At 41.9% G+C, this 16491-nt stretch overlaps 4 protein-coding genes across 4 annotated transcripts; 1 reads left to right on the top strand and 3 right to left on the bottom strand.

Moving 5' to 3' along the window:
• Positions 1 to 16: 16 nt before the first annotated feature.
• LOC133967893 (uncharacterized oxidoreductase ZK1290.5-like) lies at positions 17 to 2417 on the bottom strand. Its single transcript, XM_062403588.1, has 7 exons — positions 2146 to 2417; positions 1453 to 1701; positions 1261 to 1362; positions 946 to 1037; positions 658 to 840; positions 498 to 557; positions 17 to 389 (listed from the first exon to the last, which is right to left on the bottom strand). The coding sequence occupies exons 1-7, from the start codon at positions 2219 to 2221 to the stop codon at positions 294 to 296; spliced, it is 858 nt and encodes a 285-aa protein (XP_062259572.1). The 5' UTR covers positions 2222 to 2417; the 3' UTR covers positions 17 to 293.
• Positions 2418 to 2543: 126 nt separating this feature from the next.
• On the bottom strand, positions 2544 to 6412 carry zgc:110366 (uncharacterized protein LOC550476 homolog). The gene is made up of 7 exons (XM_062403589.1): positions 6171 to 6412; positions 5005 to 5253; positions 4763 to 4864; positions 4589 to 4680; positions 3760 to 3942; positions 3597 to 3656; positions 2544 to 2922 (listed from the first exon to the last, which is right to left on the bottom strand). The coding sequence occupies exons 1-7, from the start codon at positions 6238 to 6240 to the stop codon at positions 2827 to 2829; spliced, it is 852 nt and encodes a 283-aa protein (XP_062259573.1). The 5' UTR covers positions 6241 to 6412; the 3' UTR covers positions 2544 to 2826.
• A 1101-nt stretch (positions 6413 to 7513) lies between these two features.
• On the top strand, positions 7514 to 10514 carry extl2 (exostosin-like glycosyltransferase 2). The gene is made up of 6 exons (XM_062403587.1): positions 7514 to 7642; positions 8590 to 9032; positions 9158 to 9228; positions 9305 to 9420; positions 9526 to 9999; positions 10105 to 10514. The coding sequence occupies exons 1-5, from the start codon at positions 7638 to 7640 to the stop codon at positions 9929 to 9931; spliced, it is 1041 nt and encodes a 346-aa protein (XP_062259571.1). The 5' UTR covers positions 7514 to 7637; the 3' UTR covers positions 9932 to 9999; positions 10105 to 10514.
• A 455-nt stretch (positions 10515 to 10969) lies between these two features.
• parla (presenilin associated, rhomboid-like a) lies at positions 10970 to 15007 on the bottom strand. The gene is made up of 10 exons (XM_062403586.1): positions 14873 to 15007; positions 13781 to 13964; positions 13542 to 13646; positions 13079 to 13211; positions 12844 to 12939; positions 12600 to 12749; positions 12340 to 12410; positions 12147 to 12248; positions 11666 to 11763; positions 10970 to 11570 (listed from the first exon to the last, which is right to left on the bottom strand). Exons 1-10 carry the CDS (start codon positions 14953 to 14955, stop codon positions 11423 to 11425), a joined length of 1170 nt encoding a protein of 389 aa, XP_062259570.1. The 5' UTR covers positions 14956 to 15007; the 3' UTR covers positions 10970 to 11422.
• Positions 15008 to 16491: the final 1484 nt, after the last annotated feature.

Here is a 16491-nt window from a genome sequence, read left to right as displayed (position 1 = left end):
GAAATAACAACTGATACTCAGTATTAACTATCTTATTATGAATTGCTTAGCATCAGTGTTGCCCAGAAACATTCACATATAATTTGGTTCAGAATTATTATTTTCTTAATTGATAAAAGTGAAAAAATGCATACTATACTAAATAAATATACGATCTTCTTTGATTTGAGCTACCAAAACAACATGGTGTCCCGATGTAACGTTTTGATTCATTCAATTATTTTATTAAATTTGAATTCAGTAATTATCAATTATGACAGAGAGAAGCTTATAACTCCCACATGTGTTTTGTGTTACTCCACATCTCCTGGATCCCATGACACATGTCTCCCATCATGCATCTTGTTTATAACCACCATGTCTTCCTCATCCAGCTGGAAATCAAGCACCTAAAACAGTGTGAAGAGCAGGATAAAAAGGGAAAGATGGTGTTAAAATAATAATAAAAAAAAACATTACAAAGTTATACCAAGTTTTTCAATGTTTTAACAACTCACCTGATAGTTTTCAGCCACATGTTCCTTTTTAGTTGACTTTGGTATTGTAATGACTCCATTCTATGAGGAATACAGATATATATATATATGTAAACCTTGATATTTTATGGCACAGTTTTCTTTTTCTAATACAGTTCTAAAGGTTTATCATTACTATTACCTGAACACTCCAGCGGATGCAGATCTGAGCAGGTGTGCGTCTGTACTTTTGTGCCACCTGGATAATAGTGGGACTGCTCAGGACTTGACCCTTAGCCAGTGGGCAGTAGCCCTGAAATGCGATGCCCTCATGACGACAGTACTCGATCAGCTCATTGGGCTGCTGGAACGGATGATACTCCACCTAATGGAGTGTCAATCGTGTTTATAATAATATCAGGTATGTTTGAGACATAGGTCTCGTCCCGGTACAGAGCTTTTCTTGCGATGAACTTTGTGGAAAACTTACTTGGTTAAGATGTGGCACGATAGCGCAGTCCTCCTTTAATTGGTCCAAATGGTGAATCATAAAGTTACTCACCCCGATTGAGCGACACAATTCTGCAGGGGCAGGGAGAAATAGAGGTGTTTCACTCTGACTTTGTAATTTCGTAGATTGATATTACCGTTGTATCTCAAAAAATACCAATAGACATTTGCACCATCCCTAGTAAATAAATGAGCTACTGCAAATTCTACTTTGCACATGCCCCTCCCTTTTGTGGACTTCACTATTGATAAACCCCTTTCAGGCTCAGCCTTCGCCTCCCATCGCATGCTTTACCTTCTTCATAGAGCTCTTCCAAAGCTCTCCATGCCTCAGCTCTTAGTTCTCTGTTCGAGCGACCAGGCTGCATCGAACCTGGCCAGTGCAACATGTAGAGGTCTGAAATAGATCAAATGATTTCATCAACTTGAATTTGACAACAAATAGAAGGTTATGGGTTGTGGAGGAAGAATTCCTTTAAATCCATACCAAGATACTCTACCCCCATCTGAGAGCAGGATTTGTGAAAGGCCGTCTTGGCAGTTTCATATCCATAGTCCAACGGCCAGAGTTTGTTGGTGAGCCACAGATAACTTCGGGGAACCCCACTATCTCGGATGGCCTCGGCCAGCTGCACCTCAAAGCCATTGTACTTCGATGTGTCAACGAGGCGTGCGCCACAATCACCTAGCGCAAACAGAACAGCCTCTTGAGAGAAACCTCCAACTTGAGATGTGCCTTTGATTCAGGAAAAAGACAAAATGTGGAAAATGTTTGGGGTTTTTTTTATCACCCATTGTTGGAGTATGTGGCACAATCCAGAGAAATGTCACTGGAACACGCACCTGGTTAAATCCAAAATACAGATAATTCCACCAAAACTGTTCAGTTCAGATCAATTCTAAAGGAAATATTAGGCAGGGGACACTCTGTTTGTATTAATTATAAAGTAAAAGTAATAAACGTTTTCCCAAGTCCCTTCAGAATACTTCTCAAATCCAATTGCGCTTAGACTTTTTTGGTTTTGATGTATCAGTGCTTCCTTCTTCAATGGAAAATATGTAAATCCAAGAAATAAAACCATGTAGTATACGTGTCATGCTACACCCACTTTTCTTTTTAAACATTCTGTCAATGTTGTCAACAAATCTAATGTTTTGAAAATACTAAGCTGATTCTTACCAACTCCAAGTATTGGCATTTGGACCCCATTAGAGAGTTTGACCGTGGGACCAGTCCAACCTTCTGCAAAAGACATGTCTTCTTCAACTGAACAGAACCTGCAGAAGCAGCTCTGCTCAGGGATTGCTTGCTGTACCTGGCACAGTGATTTCCTGTTATGACATGTCTTCCAGTGAACTAAATATCTTAAACCGCAAAGCAATCCACTCCTCCTCCAAACCTGCTTGCCCGCCAGCTCTGTGTCACTCTTAGTCTCGCCTCACGCAATCAGAATCAGAATCAGAAGTATTTTATTGCCAAGTAGGTTTACACCTACAAGGAATTTGCTACAGACTGTGGGGTTTAAGATTTTTGAAACTGACGCTTGGTGAATTCTGTGAACACAAAGACGTCTACTCAATGGGGAACTGTTTATTTAGTAATTACTTTTTAGTTTTACAAAAATTATCAGAGACTCAAGTACAGAATTACTATTGACTGCAACTTGTAGTTACAATTTCTACGCAGCGATTGAGATCTGCAGCGCTTTCCAACAAGAGGTAGTTAAAATAAATTAGTTTCACAAGCAAACTATGACAACAAATTCAAATGTTGCTATATATTAAAAATTACAGTAATAAAATGTGCTGTTAAGGATACAACAGCTCTAGGAGAAAAACTCCTTGCGATTTCCACATTTTATTACTCCACATTTGTTGGATTCCAAGAAACGTGTCTTCCATCGTGCAAATCTCCCAACGCTGCCATGTCCCCCTCCTTCAGCTGGAAATCGAACACCTGTGTGTGCAGAGAAAGAGGAAGAGGAGGTCACAGGTGAAATAAGACAATGAATGGCTCGGCCATTTGGGACAATGAGTAAAAGTTTGACTTGAACTGTTTCCAAATTCAGGGGCCACAACCTTCACAGGCTGCATTTGAAGACTGATTGCATCACAGCAGCCAACCAACACCTCCTTTCATCCACAAAGGATCCGGTGGTGAATCCTTCTCTGGCCAACCTTTCCCAGGATTCATGGGGCTCTGGTGACTAACTGTGTCTTAAAGAGTTAACAGCGCTGGCAAGCAACAAGATTAAACGTCAGACGCTTACCCCTTTAGATATAAGTATCAGGCTTCAGCTCAACCCAACAGCTAAGAGCAAAGTTAAAAAGACCTTGTTCATTCAAACTTTCTGGTAGTGTTGCAGGTCTGTTGCTACGGACAAGCTGGTGACGCAGATCACAGAAATTCTCTGTGCACCAGATTGTCTTGCCTGGGTCCGGCCCCTGAACTGGGAAACAGCCTAAGTTGTTTTGATTTGGAACTGGCATTAACCTTAATATTGATATGTTAACAACTGACTTTCAAACGTATTCTGTGATGCAATGCCTACTTTCTTGTTCCCTCACAATGTCATTTATCTTCCTTAATATTTCTTCCTTTGAAAAGACTGCAATGGACTTTTAACTCACTTGACAGTTTTCTTGTATCCTCTTCATTTTGGTGGATTTAGGTATTGTCACAACTCCATTCTGAGGAAAGGAACAATGAAATGGCACTTGAGAGGCATTCACAGACCAGTATTGTATGTGGCAGGCCCAATTAAGATCAGAAAATGTCTGAACAGTGTGAAACCTGAATACTCCAGCGGACGCAGATCTGAGCCGGTGTGCGTCGGTACTTCTCTGCTATCTGCAGGACAGTGGGGTCGCTGAAGACTTGACCCTTGGCCAGCGGACTGTAGCCTTCAAAGACAATCCCTTCATCACGACAGTACTCTTTTACTCGATTGGTCTGCTGGTAAGGATGGTACTCCACCTGGGTCGTGTCATTTTAAAATCACATCAGGGACATTACGGTGTGTTGGCAGGCACTTTAGCTACAATGTGTGTTTTCTCAAACACTGGGTTCAACATCACACCAAGATTTTTTGTTTTTGGAGCATCTCAGAATGGAGTATGTTAGCTTCGCAGGTTGCCCCCAACCATGTCACACCCACTCAACCAATCCCTAGTCACTCTCAGCTGTCAATCATATATTTTTTATATTATCAAATTCAAGAACAAACTGACATCAGCCAATAATTCCTTAATATGACCCATGTCTGATCCGCTTACATTGTTTATGACTTGTATTACAGCCAGCCACCAGGGGGCTGTAGAGATGTTTGGGAAATGTCATGTTGTCCAGCTTCATTTAGCCTCTGAGGAATAATCTCCCAACTGGGTAAAGTTCACAAGAGAGCAATTTAATAAATGTGGTCTTTCAATAAAGATTACCCTTCTTTCAACAAAAAGAAAAAATACTCAACAATACAGCTTTTCTGATGTTGTCTAACATTCAACAGATTCATCTAACAGAAGACTTTGTATTTTATTTACTGTCAATTTATTCTTTGTCATTATCACTTACTCATTTGTCTTCCTCTTTTCGATGACCTGCTAAGTTATTGATCAAATCTCACCTGGTTTACATGTGGTATCTCACTGCAGTCTTCCTTCAACTGCTCCAGGTGGTGCACCATGAAGTTACTCACTCCAATTGCACGGCATACCCCTACAGTAACAGAGACAGAGTTCTGACTCATTAATCTCCAACTCTATTTCTTTTATTTCTTCTTCCATTTCTCCTTCTGTACCTTCTTTATAAAGCTCTTCCAAAGCTCTCCAGGTGTCGGCTCTCATCTCTCTGTTGGAGCTGAAAGGTTTCTTCGCTCCCGGCCAGTGCATCAGGTACAGATCTGAAAATAGGGCAAGATGAGTCAGTGAGAGATTTTAATGAAAAACTAGAAGACGATCATAATAGAGAAAACTGAACTGACCAAACAGCCGTTTCTGTTATGTTTCTGTTTCAAGATTCTCTACGTGTCACAGCCCATACCGAAATATTCCACCCCCATCCTTGAGCAGGAGTCCATGCAGGCCTTCTTTGTGTCTTCGTATCCGTAGTCCCCTGGCCACAGTTTGTTGGTGAGCCACAGATCACTTCGTGCCAGTCCACTGTCTCGGATGCTTTTACCCAGCATCTCCTCACAGCCATAGTGCTTTGCCGTGTCAAGGTGGCGCACACCACACTCAGTGAGTGCGTACACAATGGCATCATGGGAGTATCCACCATCATGAGATGTGCCTGGCATTGAGAGAAATGAACTGACTAAGAGCTGGCCTTCAAATGCAACATCAATTCTGTTAAAATGCAGTTTTTGTTGTTTGCATTTTGTAGTTTTGGCATTTTCAGAAACAGTTTGCCCATAGACTCTACATAAAGATGGACATCATGATGGCTCCCATAAATTGAATCTAAGCAGTCTATCGCCCCCTGGTGGCTAGCTGCAGTGTAGTTCATAAACCGTTAGTCTTGTCTATTTTATTAACTGGGAGATGGTCCAAACTAAAAAGTCAAAAAAGATGTCAAATTACTATTTATCAAAAAAAATTTCCGTCATTTTAGGTAGATTTATCGAACTGATGCATGTCCAACGGGTTTTTTGGTATGTTTGATTATAATTAGTCATTTTATGCTATAAAAACTAGGCAAAAATTATTGATTGTTGGCTGAGACTGACTGACCCTGAATGTTCGAGCATGTTTTACAGGACCTAGCTTCTGTGTCTCAAGCCCCATGATCCCCACGATCCCCACGGCTCAGACCCAGGCTCCAAATTTGCAAGATTGCAGCATTCGTGTCCGAGGTAGTTTAGCTTCCTTGGAGCATTATCCATCTTTATATACGAGCCAAATGTCCATATAATTTTAAGACTATTCAGAACATAGTTCATAGTATATGTTATACTCCAGAGTGATAAAAGACATTGAGCAGTACTGCCATGGCAGGTTTAACTTAAAAACATTTCACTATTTAAAGTCACAATAAAGAAAAGACAGATTTGAACTTTTCTGTCATTTTACATTGAAAAGCACCGACTGTGCATAACGAGTTCAATGAAAGCCATTATAAAGTTTGAGTCATGTAATAGTGCATATGTCGTTTTTCAATTATACTTACAAAGTTACTTACTGACATCATGTGAAAATACTAACACATACCTAGTCCAAATATCGGGATCTGCAAACCATTGGCGAGTGGGACTGTGGGACAACCCAGCACTGTCGCCATGATCCGGGGTCACGCAGAGATGATCGACCCGGAGAAAAAACCTCCACGGCGTAGATGGAAGAATGTTAACAGATTCAGAATCACGGACTGATAACCAGTACATGAAGATTTGTTACTGGTACATACAGTCTCTGTTACAACACATGCGAAGCCTCTTTTCAATCACAGTGGAGAACTCAGAGACTACAGTCAAGCCCATCCCCCCGACAGTGAGGAGGGGGTGATAAGGGACCATCTACAAAGTGCAAAATATTCAGAAGCTGACACTCCAAAAATATTTTGGGTAAAATGGGCTTTAGCATAGTATTGGGTAAATTTGATCAGGTGTATTATCCAATGGTCTCACTCCTGTATAATGTGAGGCGGCTGTGGCTAGAGCGATTAGAGTGTTTAGAGGCCTTTTGTTTGTATTGCATGTGCACTTGTAATTACTTTACTGATGTGTATTTCTGACTGCACTCTTTGCTGCTGTAACAGAGCACATTTTCAGGATGTGTTATTTGGTTTTAAACAGCTAACCTTGTTAGAACTGTCAGCTGACAGCACAGAATACTGTATATGAGTGTTTCTCCCTCCCTAACTCCTTACAGCTATTGTTTCACATATTTCTTTGACCCAGGGACGTATTACATCGGGGTCAAGGAATAGTGGTTAGGAAAGAAGATGATTTGGACTTTCTCAACGCAGTCAATATCCTTTTTAGTTTCCCTTTTCGGAGTTTTACTTTGTAGATAATCCCTGCTTACTACACATAAATACTTCAAATGTTATTTACTCCTCTGCACATAAATACTAATAAAGCATGTTACTTAGTCGTTTGTATACATTCAAGTGTACTTTATTTTGATTTTAAGGAGGCTTTGTTTGTGTCTGAATAACTATTATTAGTTATTGATCAGGAAAGTCCGAATCTGTTAATATTGAAGCGCATCACAGATCCACTTCTCAACAACAATAGACTTTATAAAAACCATAGTTTACAATTTACCGAGTAAACATCTGTTGAGATTTGAAGTTATGAGGAAAGTGTGTTTTCTTACAGTAGCATTTCTGATAACAGTGGAGATGGGCCGCCGCTGGCAAATATAATCACGGAAACATACAAGCATCAAGCGCCAACAAAGATGGCGTCCGTTTGCAAAGAATCCCAAAATAAGCTCAAACGTAAGAAAAGCCACCTGGCTACAGTGTCATGAAAACATGCAAGAGTTTGGACTCAAGTTTAAAATACCGAGACAACTTTAAAGTTTCAGTAAATTGTATAATAGTCCATTTCGCAGCCGGCTAATTCATCACGGCTAACGCTAGGTTGTGACAGCTCTCCTTTATCATGCTCTTTGGTCGGAGTCAATATGGCGCCCATCAGAAGCTAGCGGTTTGTTTCCAGCAACAACAACATGAGGTGAGTTCACACTGATGGAAACTAAGACATGTTCTGTTGTGCGACCAATGCGTAGAAGTAGCTCCATCGGGAGGTAGCGTGGTAAAATCAAAGTGTGACGCACATATTTGAAGAAGTAGGGTGTATGGTAATCAAAACATAAAATGGTGGCGTCAGTAAACAAGGCAGTTGTTGTGTTGAGGTGAAGTTTAATCTGCTTGAAGAGCCGATGCAGAATGTGAACGTCGCCGGGAAAACTCACTTAACTTCTGTGTCCTCTGCAGCTGTGTCACGTGTCATCCTGCAGGAAACATTGTTTATGTGCACCAGGCTGTTGTTGTTTACTTGTTTTGTCATGTATCCAGTGAGTCCAGAAAACCTCACATGGGCAAGAATCAGTAGTTTGATTATTTCACATACGATTACTCTGGTCTTAAATCTTATACAAATCCTGATCATACATCTTGTTAAATAGGAGTCCTTGGTTTATTTGTCAGTTATAGGATCCCTGAAGGGCTAAAGATTGACAACCACTGTTATAAAATGTTCGAATCAAATCTAATGTTGGTGTTGTGGGTGTGAGGGGAAATCTGGCCGGGTGACGTAAGGTAGTCTAAACGGAGGTAGTCTAAAGCAAAAGTATTTATTCTCAGTATCCAATGCGGCATAAAAATAAGAAGAGAAATGAGAATCAAGAAAAAGATGAGATAAAAATAGAAATACTGCATATAATATTATTGTATCATACATTTTTTGTTCTTCTCTGTCTCTTAGAAAGTCAGATATTATGCACTATCCCCCCGTTGTTATCCATCTGGCTTACTAACTCACCTGTGGGTCCTTTCAAATACTGCAACATAGAAAATTGAGACGCAAAATAAGACCATGAAAGTAGAAAATTCAAATTAAGTTAACAACCAGACAAACAAACCTGAGGTGTGCTGTAATAGCCTGGCTCTTTCTTTCAGGGTTCTCCGTTGCTGCATGGGGCTGCGACGAACTCATTTGATCTGGCCAATCTTACTGATCCTCCTGGTCGGTGCAGCCCTGACGGCTCTGCTGCCTCCCGCGGAGGAGCACGGAGGCCTGGACGTCCTGGGAGTGCTACGCCGTGCAACACCGCAAAAGGAGAACACCGCACAGGGTGGCGACGGCGCAGAGGGCGAGCACAAGTTCACCATCGTCATTCAAACGTACAACCGCACGGACATTCTCCTCAAGCTGCTCAACCATTACCAGGCGGTGCCTCGTCTGCAGCAGATCATCATAGTGTGGAACAACGTGAGGGAGCAGACGCCCCTGAAGTTGTGGAACTCTTTGGCGCCTCATCCGGTCCCTGTGGTCTTTAAGGAGCAGACTACCAATCAAATGCGCAACAGACTGCAATCGTTCCCTGAGATTGACACTGATGGTCGGTGAATCTTTGAGCTTGAGTGATTGGAGTTATTCAAAGACATTCATGCAGACTTGTATGTTTTTGTCTGTTTTCAAATATTTACGGTGGGATCTGTTTGACCTCTCTCGTCCGATCTTTAGCTGTGTTGATGCTGGATGACGACACCCTGGTCAGTGTTCCCGACATCAGTTTTGCTTTCTCAGTCTGGAAGGTAATAAGCTTCAGAGATAACGTGGATGAGACTGTTGTTATTACTCAACTTTTAACACACATATTTGGCTCCACAGCAATTTTCCGACCAGATTGTTGGCTTTGTTCCACGGAAACACATCTCAACACCAGGAGGAGTGTACAGTTATGGCAGCTTCGAACTGCAGGATCCAGAAACGGCTGGAGGCGATAGGTAAGAGGAACTTATCTTTCTTGCACTGCATCATACGATGTACCAGCATGCTTTGTTGCCTCTTGTCTTGTTTTGATGTGAAAGAACACTGTATTTGTTTTGCAGATACTCCATGGTGCTCATCGGTGCTGCCTTTTTTCACCGCCGCTACCTGCAGCTCTTCCAGGACCAACCTCTAGCCGTGCATGCACTGGTGGACGAAACACAGAACTGCGATGATATTGCCATGAACTTTGTTGTAGCCCAGTATTTGAGGAAACATTTGAAGTCTATTGGCAGATTCAACAAACCCTCTGGGGTCTTTGTCAAACCTGTGGACCTTCGCAACCTGGAGAAGGAGGCCAGCAGCGGGTACCAGGGTATGTGGCATCGTCCCGAACACCTTCTCCAGAGGTCCTACTGTCTGAACAGGCTGACGCAGATCTATGGCTCCATGCCGCTTTGCTTCTCCAACCTGATGGTCTCTCAGTTTGGCTTCCCCAGCTACGCCAACCACAAGAGCAGAGGCTGAGGAGGAGCCACATCGCCGATGGCTCTGGATTGAAAGAAGACAAACTAGGATTGCAAAATAACAATCTGGTAAGTCTGATTGGTAATAAAACATGTCACAGATTTAACCTTGAATTTGGAATAGAATATTCTGCTTGATTTTCAAAAATATTTAGCTTTTTCTTGCCTCTGCAGGACAATGATGGGCTTTCCTCCAAAACAGTCAATTCTACACATGACTCCGTCTCCCATCGTGTCCATGTTTAACAAGGGAAACTGTACTGCTGCCAGAGCTGCCTTTGCTTCAGTAATTCCCGCTCTCTCACTGGGTTGTAGTTAATCAACACACAGCAGGGGTCCGTCTTAGATCTGCTTTGCCAGTTTGCCTCGTTGGATTTATATAATAGTAATTGAAATGAAGTGAAATAAATGTTAAAGTTGTTAAAATGTAAGTATTCAAAGTCAATGTGTTGCCAAAATAACCTTCCAATCAAAGTTTGTGTCTGCGATTATTGTAAGTAAGATGTACATTCAAACCATGTCGGAATGTACAGCATTATACATACATGTTATAGTTAAATAAAGCCAATTCCATTTTCTAACAATTTGTTCAATTCATTCATAATTACTTTATCAGTTAATAAGAGTTAATTCTGGAGACCGTCCAAATCCGTCCGGTATCCCCGCTCCCTGTAGGGTCAGCCCAACTCTGACCTGCCACTTGTGGTGATCACTGATGCCACCAATGATGTTCTTGGGGCTGTGCCTGTCCAACGAACTGGGCTCAGTGCATAGGAGGCTAAAGAGAGTCTGGCTGTGTTCAGGCATTGGGGGGAAGAGTCTCAGATCCTGAGATGAACTGAATGATCAAAGGGTCTAATGAGGTCGCTGTAGTTTCTCTAAGAATTTGCAAAAGCCTTCTGTAGTTTCAGGGCTTCCAAGCACACTGGCTGAAATACTGATTCGTCTTATTTCTGACATAAACAAAGCAGCTTATATTTGTTTCCTTTAGGTAGAGGTTACCCTACACGAAAGTAAAACATTGATTGCGAAAACGCTCGGGAAATCCAGTTTTAATAGCCACATAAGAGCATCTCAGAGAAATATACATCACATTAAAATCAGCCACTGATATTATCCTTGAATTGGATCAACACTGGTCACAAAAAGACCGGGCTAACATTGTGGTAATGTGACCGGCAAAACAAACAACTGACCTGAAGGTTGAGCATTAAATATCTTCAGATTATCGAGAGGTAGCAGAGTGATGACATCTTCATGAAGGTTTTACTTGTGAGGCAGCTGATGTGACGTTAACTCTCCATCCAGTAAACATCTGCAGTGCAACTTCACGTAACCGGTTTGAAATTGCATACCACGAAACAGCTTATGCTCAGAACCGGAATGAAAAACTATATTTGATAATAAACATTAGAAACCCCACTCCATGACAGGGGATAAAAGTGTCCTTGCATATTCGGAGGTAACTGGGCTCCAGGGACCTTTCAGAGTTCTATTGGGGCCTGGGTCCTCCAGCACCACCACCGGCCCCACCTCCAGGCCTGGATCCACCAGCACCCAGAGAACGCATGTCATGCCACAGCTTTACAAATGGCTCCCTCTTTCTCCAAATGAGTTTGTATCCGTACGCCACGTACCATCTGTAAGACAAGACACGGTTAAGAGGAGACGGTTAAAATCTAACGCTTGTTTTGTTTTGTATACCTTTGAAAAAAGTGAAAATGTAATTACTCACACTCCAAAGAGCGCTCCGCCAAGGTGAGCTGCGTGGTCAAAGAGCCGCCATCCTAGAAAAAGCCCTGCTGCATCGATGGCAATGAGCCCTTTCAGAGCCTGGTGACAAACCATCAACAGGAAGCTGAAGTTACATACAATGTACTGAGGTGCATCAACAACTCTTTACCACGCGTACAGACCACAGACAGTCGGTGAAGCCAAAGCATCTCAGTCACCACCTAATGGCTGGCTGCAGTTTAGGTCATAAGTCTTGACTCTTAAGAGGATAATTGATGGGATGCTGGTGAAATTAAAAGTCACGTATGTCCAAGTGCTCACTTGTTTGGTTTTAATTGGTTATTTGATGCTATAAAAATGAGTTGATCGTGGGAAATGGTGGACACTTGGCCATGTTTACTGTACATAAAGAGTCTATGGGGTCAGACACACCTGCATATTCAATCACTAACACATACACACAAATACAGTCTCTTTCTTACTGTTCCTGCTGTGAAAGTCACCATCGGGAGGAAGATGATGCCTAGTTTGGCCTCTGGCACCTTCGCACAGACTGCAGCCAGGACCGCCATGACTGCACCTGACTACAGATCAAACAATAGGACGGATCAAAACACCGGAATGATTGTATTTCTGTTGTGTTAAAATGTATGACAATTTTAGCAAACATCTTACTGCTCCTAGTGACGGATAGAGACGTCCAGAGGTGGTTTTACACAAGTAGCTAACCATATTGGAAACCACACCTGAAAACACAAAATAAAGAGTGATATAAAGAGTGATTATTCAAAAAGAAATCTAACTGATCCTTCCAGTTTTATTTAAGTTGGTAAAATACCCATATTTAAACTGTGGGGTTATAATTCACTGATGATTCAATGCTGGATTTTGATTTCATTAAATGTTATCAGACACCAGTCCTTTACTGGACTTACCGGCAGACAGGTAGACTGCAAGAAACTGCTCCTTTCCCAAGAGAGACACGATGCCTGAGGAGAACGTCCACAGCACATACATGTTGGCCATCATGTGGATAAGGGAGTAGTGGCTGAAGGTCGACAGGACCATGGGAAGGCAGCGAGTTTCTGGTGGAGGAGAGAGAAACGGATGCAACCATCAAATGGCTGGTTGGAACATAAACGGTTTTCTTATATAAGATAGAAGAAGGGGCACGCTCACTGGAAGCTGGGTTGGCTGTGAAGTACTTAATCATGCTTCTTTGCATCGAAGGGATCCGCCACAAACACAGGACCACAGCGTTCACGGCAATAATACCTGGGAAATTTTTATAAGAAAAGCTCCTATGAGGAAACGGCTGGATTATGTTGACACAATGAAATATGTTGAGGTTGGCCATTAACTCTGAGGGAAACGGATGAGCCAAACAAATCTGTGTTCTGCGAAATAAGTGTACCTGTAACAGTCTTCTGTCCCTCTGTGAGGCCGCTCCAGAAGTCGTCCGCCATCGACATCAGGAGGATGAGCTGTCGCTGGAAACCCGACAACTGGTTCCACCAGTCATGCCAGTATGCTATGTCCTGTGACCCCTGGTAATATGTGAGGGGAAAGAGGAAGCACTATAAGCTGCCAGTTTGTGGATCTGTTTGTGAGAATGCTCATGTCAGAGCCAGTTGGTCCAAACATTTTCTGGAACTTTTTAGCCAGTCCCTGCCTGAATGGATCCAAATGTGAATTTGACGAGATACGAGAACTTTCAGTGATAATTAAACATTAAATGTGATCTCCGCAACGAGAAGTATTCATTAAGTCAAGCCTCCTCCTCTTCCTCCTCCTCCTCCTCCTCCTCCTCCTCCTGTTTTACCCAGGCGTCACCCCTCACCCAAATGCTCTGGACGTTTTTTTAATTAAAACCTCACCTTCACCAATTCTTCGGACTTCTCTTCTTCTTTGGCAGTCTGAACTTTTGACTTCAGCGTCTCATATTGCAGAATGGCAGCAACACCAAAGGAGCAGCCTGTAAACTGACATGGAGTCAGGCCAAAACATGGCACCATCGCACTTTCCTATGCTACATTATGCCATGCATCTATATGAATATTTAAACGTCACATTTAAAGATAGTGTATTATTCCAGTCAAGGACTGGGAGGGCCTACCCCTACTGTGAACATCAGCGGTGTGAAGAGGCCAGGCCTGGGGACTTTTGGAGGAGGTGGAGGCCCTGGGGAGCCAGCTTCGTGGGGAGAAGGATTTGTTTCCTCTTTGACATTGCCTTTCTTTGTGTCCGCCCGTTTGGCCTCACGACGAAATCCACACCTCTGTTGGTTGTAGAGACTCTGTCTGTCAAAACACGTGACACAGGAAGTAGCATTAAAACTGAGTGATATCAGAACCGGACCGTTTTATCTTACAGCCGATAAATTACACCAAATTCCTCTATATTAAGGCTTTCCATTAATATTCAAAATTTGAACATTTGCATCTGCCGATATCCATATTGCAATATCCCAATTTGACCAGCAACGGCTTTGTCTCCCAAAATCTTTATCGGCCAGGCTCTAAATGATATTTCAGGTAAACATCATATTTATCTTATATATAATATAAGGCAGAGCACTACAACATTCATGCATTAAACACTGTGAATGTGATGTTCTTGAGATGTTGATTCAATCTGTATATAAACATATATTGTATTTATTTATTGTTTGGTTTCTGAAACAGTGACGCCTACTGTTTCCAGTATGACTGGTTTTTAGTCTTGTATTTAAAGTTTTACTCTTGCACTGTTTTGAACACTATCCATCCATCTCTCTCGCTCTCTCCCCTCTCTGTCCCATTACATCTACCCATCTATCTATCTATCTGTCGTTTTTGTCTGCAATACATATTTAGTTCGTTATATCTGATAGTTTGAGAGTGGTTGGCAGTAATAGGTGAATCAGTGTGTTGGTGCTGCATTGCTTCAGCTGTGGGGGTTCTTTGACTACGACCTCACCATTTGGTTACCCCTCATGATCTAACCAGAGGAAGAAGCGGTTTTGCTGTTGAGGTGAAGAGTGTGAGAGACAAACCCCTTCGGATGAAACCTCAGCACAGGCGAGACCGAGAACAGCCCCCATGGATCTCATTACAATGACAGAGGGAGCAGTTAGGTAATCCCACAGTAACACGCTCACACACACTCACACACACACAGACACACACACACACACACGGGTTACTGTAGGTCGGGTGTGTGTGCTCACCTGCAGCCTCGTGCAGCGGAGCCGTGTGACCCGCTGATCAGCTGTGTTTTGGTCCATTTCATGACACATCCTCTCCACGCCATGTTGGACTTACAACCTCCTGTCTAAGCTCCTCCCCCCGCCGGAGCCGAGCTGAAGATCGCTTCAAGGACTCGCCTGAAAGCTCCGACTTTTCACACCCAGCCAGCAGCTGGTATGTATCCGAGAGAATCAGTCCTCATGAATGTGACAAACAAACACGACACTTTCAACTTTACCACCTATTACCTTGTTATATCATATCTTCAACACAACTATATTGTCTCATCTCATCCTATCTTACTAATATTATTGTACAAATAAACATCAGTCCAAACTCAATTCTTAATTGCATCTTTTTCATAACCTTTGCCACATATATTGAATGTTTTTTGTCATTTAACAACAATGAAAACTACTAAACAAAAATGATAAATTCAGAGTTAATATTGTTTCTCACATAAAAGTTTAGAGTCCTTGAATGCACCACAATGTGTAGGCCTCTGTGATACACTTCATCTCCCTCTAGTGGCGCATTAGAGTAAAGACGTGTATAGTCACTAAGAGAAATTTGTGGAAAGTAACTATAATGAAATAAAGTATATTTCAAATATACTTCTAAAAGACACATTAATGTTAGCGGTAACACAATCTACAAAGTGCATAAAGTGAATATGAACTTATTTATGAATAAAAACAAATAAATAAAACAATGTAATAAATTGCATGTTTGTACTTGTAAGAAATTCTCTTGTGACAGTGTTTGTTTTATAATTTTTTACAATTTTACCAATGTAAGCAATTCAAACGCACCAAACTGCATTAACTCATTAAAAGCAGTCCCCTAAACATGATATCCTTGAATTACTCTCTGAGAAATCAACAAAAAAATAAAATAACCACTCAATCTGGCAAAGTTACAGAAAGTGATAGAATTTTTGGAACGGCCCAGGGGTCTGGGGTCCACACCAGCATGTTTCGTGGTGATTCTATTTGTAGCTTTTGGGCAGTCCTGACAAATAACAGACAGAAAAAAACAAATAAGACAAAAAACCTTGTTGGTGGAGGTAATTTATGCAAAACGTTTGAGCACAGAGCAGAATAAGAAGATGGAGAATAAATGTGCTGGTGTATTGCACATTCTTGCATAATGTATTCATCAGAAAAACATTGTCTTATTACTGAAACAATTGGAGGGCAAAATGAACTTTGTTTTTGCGAATACGAGCAGTGGAATCGAGTGTGGCTGAATAGTATTAATGGCACTAGGTGTTGCTATTGACATCTGGACAAGTTCCACAAACGTCAAGCCCGCCAGTGACTCCACAAATAGGTGAAGAAGGTAGAATTCACCACGAGAGGCTGCACTGCAGTGTCTGCAGAGGAACTGTGGGCTCCCCTCCAATGTGCACTTGACTTGCGCGGGTAGTAGACCATATTGCTCCTAATAGAGCTTGAACAAAATAAAGGAAGAGTAAGCTAAGTATGGGTGATTAATAACCACTGAGGAAGACAGTGCACCCCGCCGGGACGTTATAATACAATCTCACTTCTGCAAGAAAATTATTCATACAGGAAAGAGGAGGGGGGGGGGGGTACAA

Source organism: Platichthys flesus, chromosome 14 (assembly GCF_949316205.1).
Source record: "Platichthys flesus chromosome 14, fPlaFle2.1, whole genome shotgun sequence".
Lineage (NCBI taxonomy): Eukaryota > Metazoa > Chordata > Actinopteri > Pleuronectiformes > Pleuronectidae > Platichthys > Platichthys flesus.
This window is presented reverse-complemented; position numbering and strand designations above follow the sequence as displayed.

Bases quoted from the DNA above. Each gene is read 5' to 3' on its own strand.
- extl2 (XM_062403587.1), top strand. The intron at 9,229-9,304 runs GTAATAAGCTTC...TTGGCTCCACAG, and splicing joins TTGCTTTCTCAGTCTGGAAG to CAATTTTCCGACCAGATTGT. The intron at 9,421-9,525 runs GTAAGAGGAACT...TTTGTTTTGCAG, and splicing joins GAAACGGCTGGAGGCGATAG to ATACTCCATGGTGCTCATCG.
- zgc:110366 (XM_062403589.1), bottom strand. From the start codon at position 6,240: ATGGCGACAGTGCTGGGTTGTCCCACAGTCCCACTCGCCAATGGTTTG. The intron at 3,943-4,588 runs GTGAGATTTGAT...GACACGACCCAG, and splicing joins AGATACCACATGTAAACCAG to GTGGAGTACCATCCTTACCA. The intron at 2,923-3,596 runs GTGAGTTAAAAG...CTGCACACACAG, and splicing joins GGATACAAGAAAACTGTCAA to GTGTTCGATTTCCAGCTGAA.
- LOC133967893 (XM_062403588.1), bottom strand. From the start codon at position 2,221: ATGTCTTTTGCAGAAGGTTGGACTGGTCCCACGGTCAAACTCTCTAAT. The intron at 558-657 runs GTAATAGTAATG...TATTCCTCATAG, and splicing joins GCATCCGCTGGAGTGTTCAG to AATGGAGTCATTACAATACC. The intron at 390-497 runs GTGAGTTGTTAA...ACACTGTTTTAG, and splicing joins ATGTGGCTGAAAACTATCAG to GTGCTTGATTTCCAGCTGGA.
- parla (XM_062403586.1), bottom strand. From the start codon at position 14,955: ATGGCGTGGAGAGGATGTGTCATGAAATGGACCAAAACACAGCTGATC. The intron at 11,764-12,146 runs GTAAGAAAGAGA...GTTTGTCACCAG, and splicing joins TGACTTTCACAGCAGGAACA to GCTCTGAAAGGGCTCATTGC. The intron at 11,571-11,665 runs GTGAGTAATTAC...CTTGTCTTACAG, and splicing joins GGCGGAGCGCTCTTTGGAGT to ATGGTACGTGGCGTACGGAT.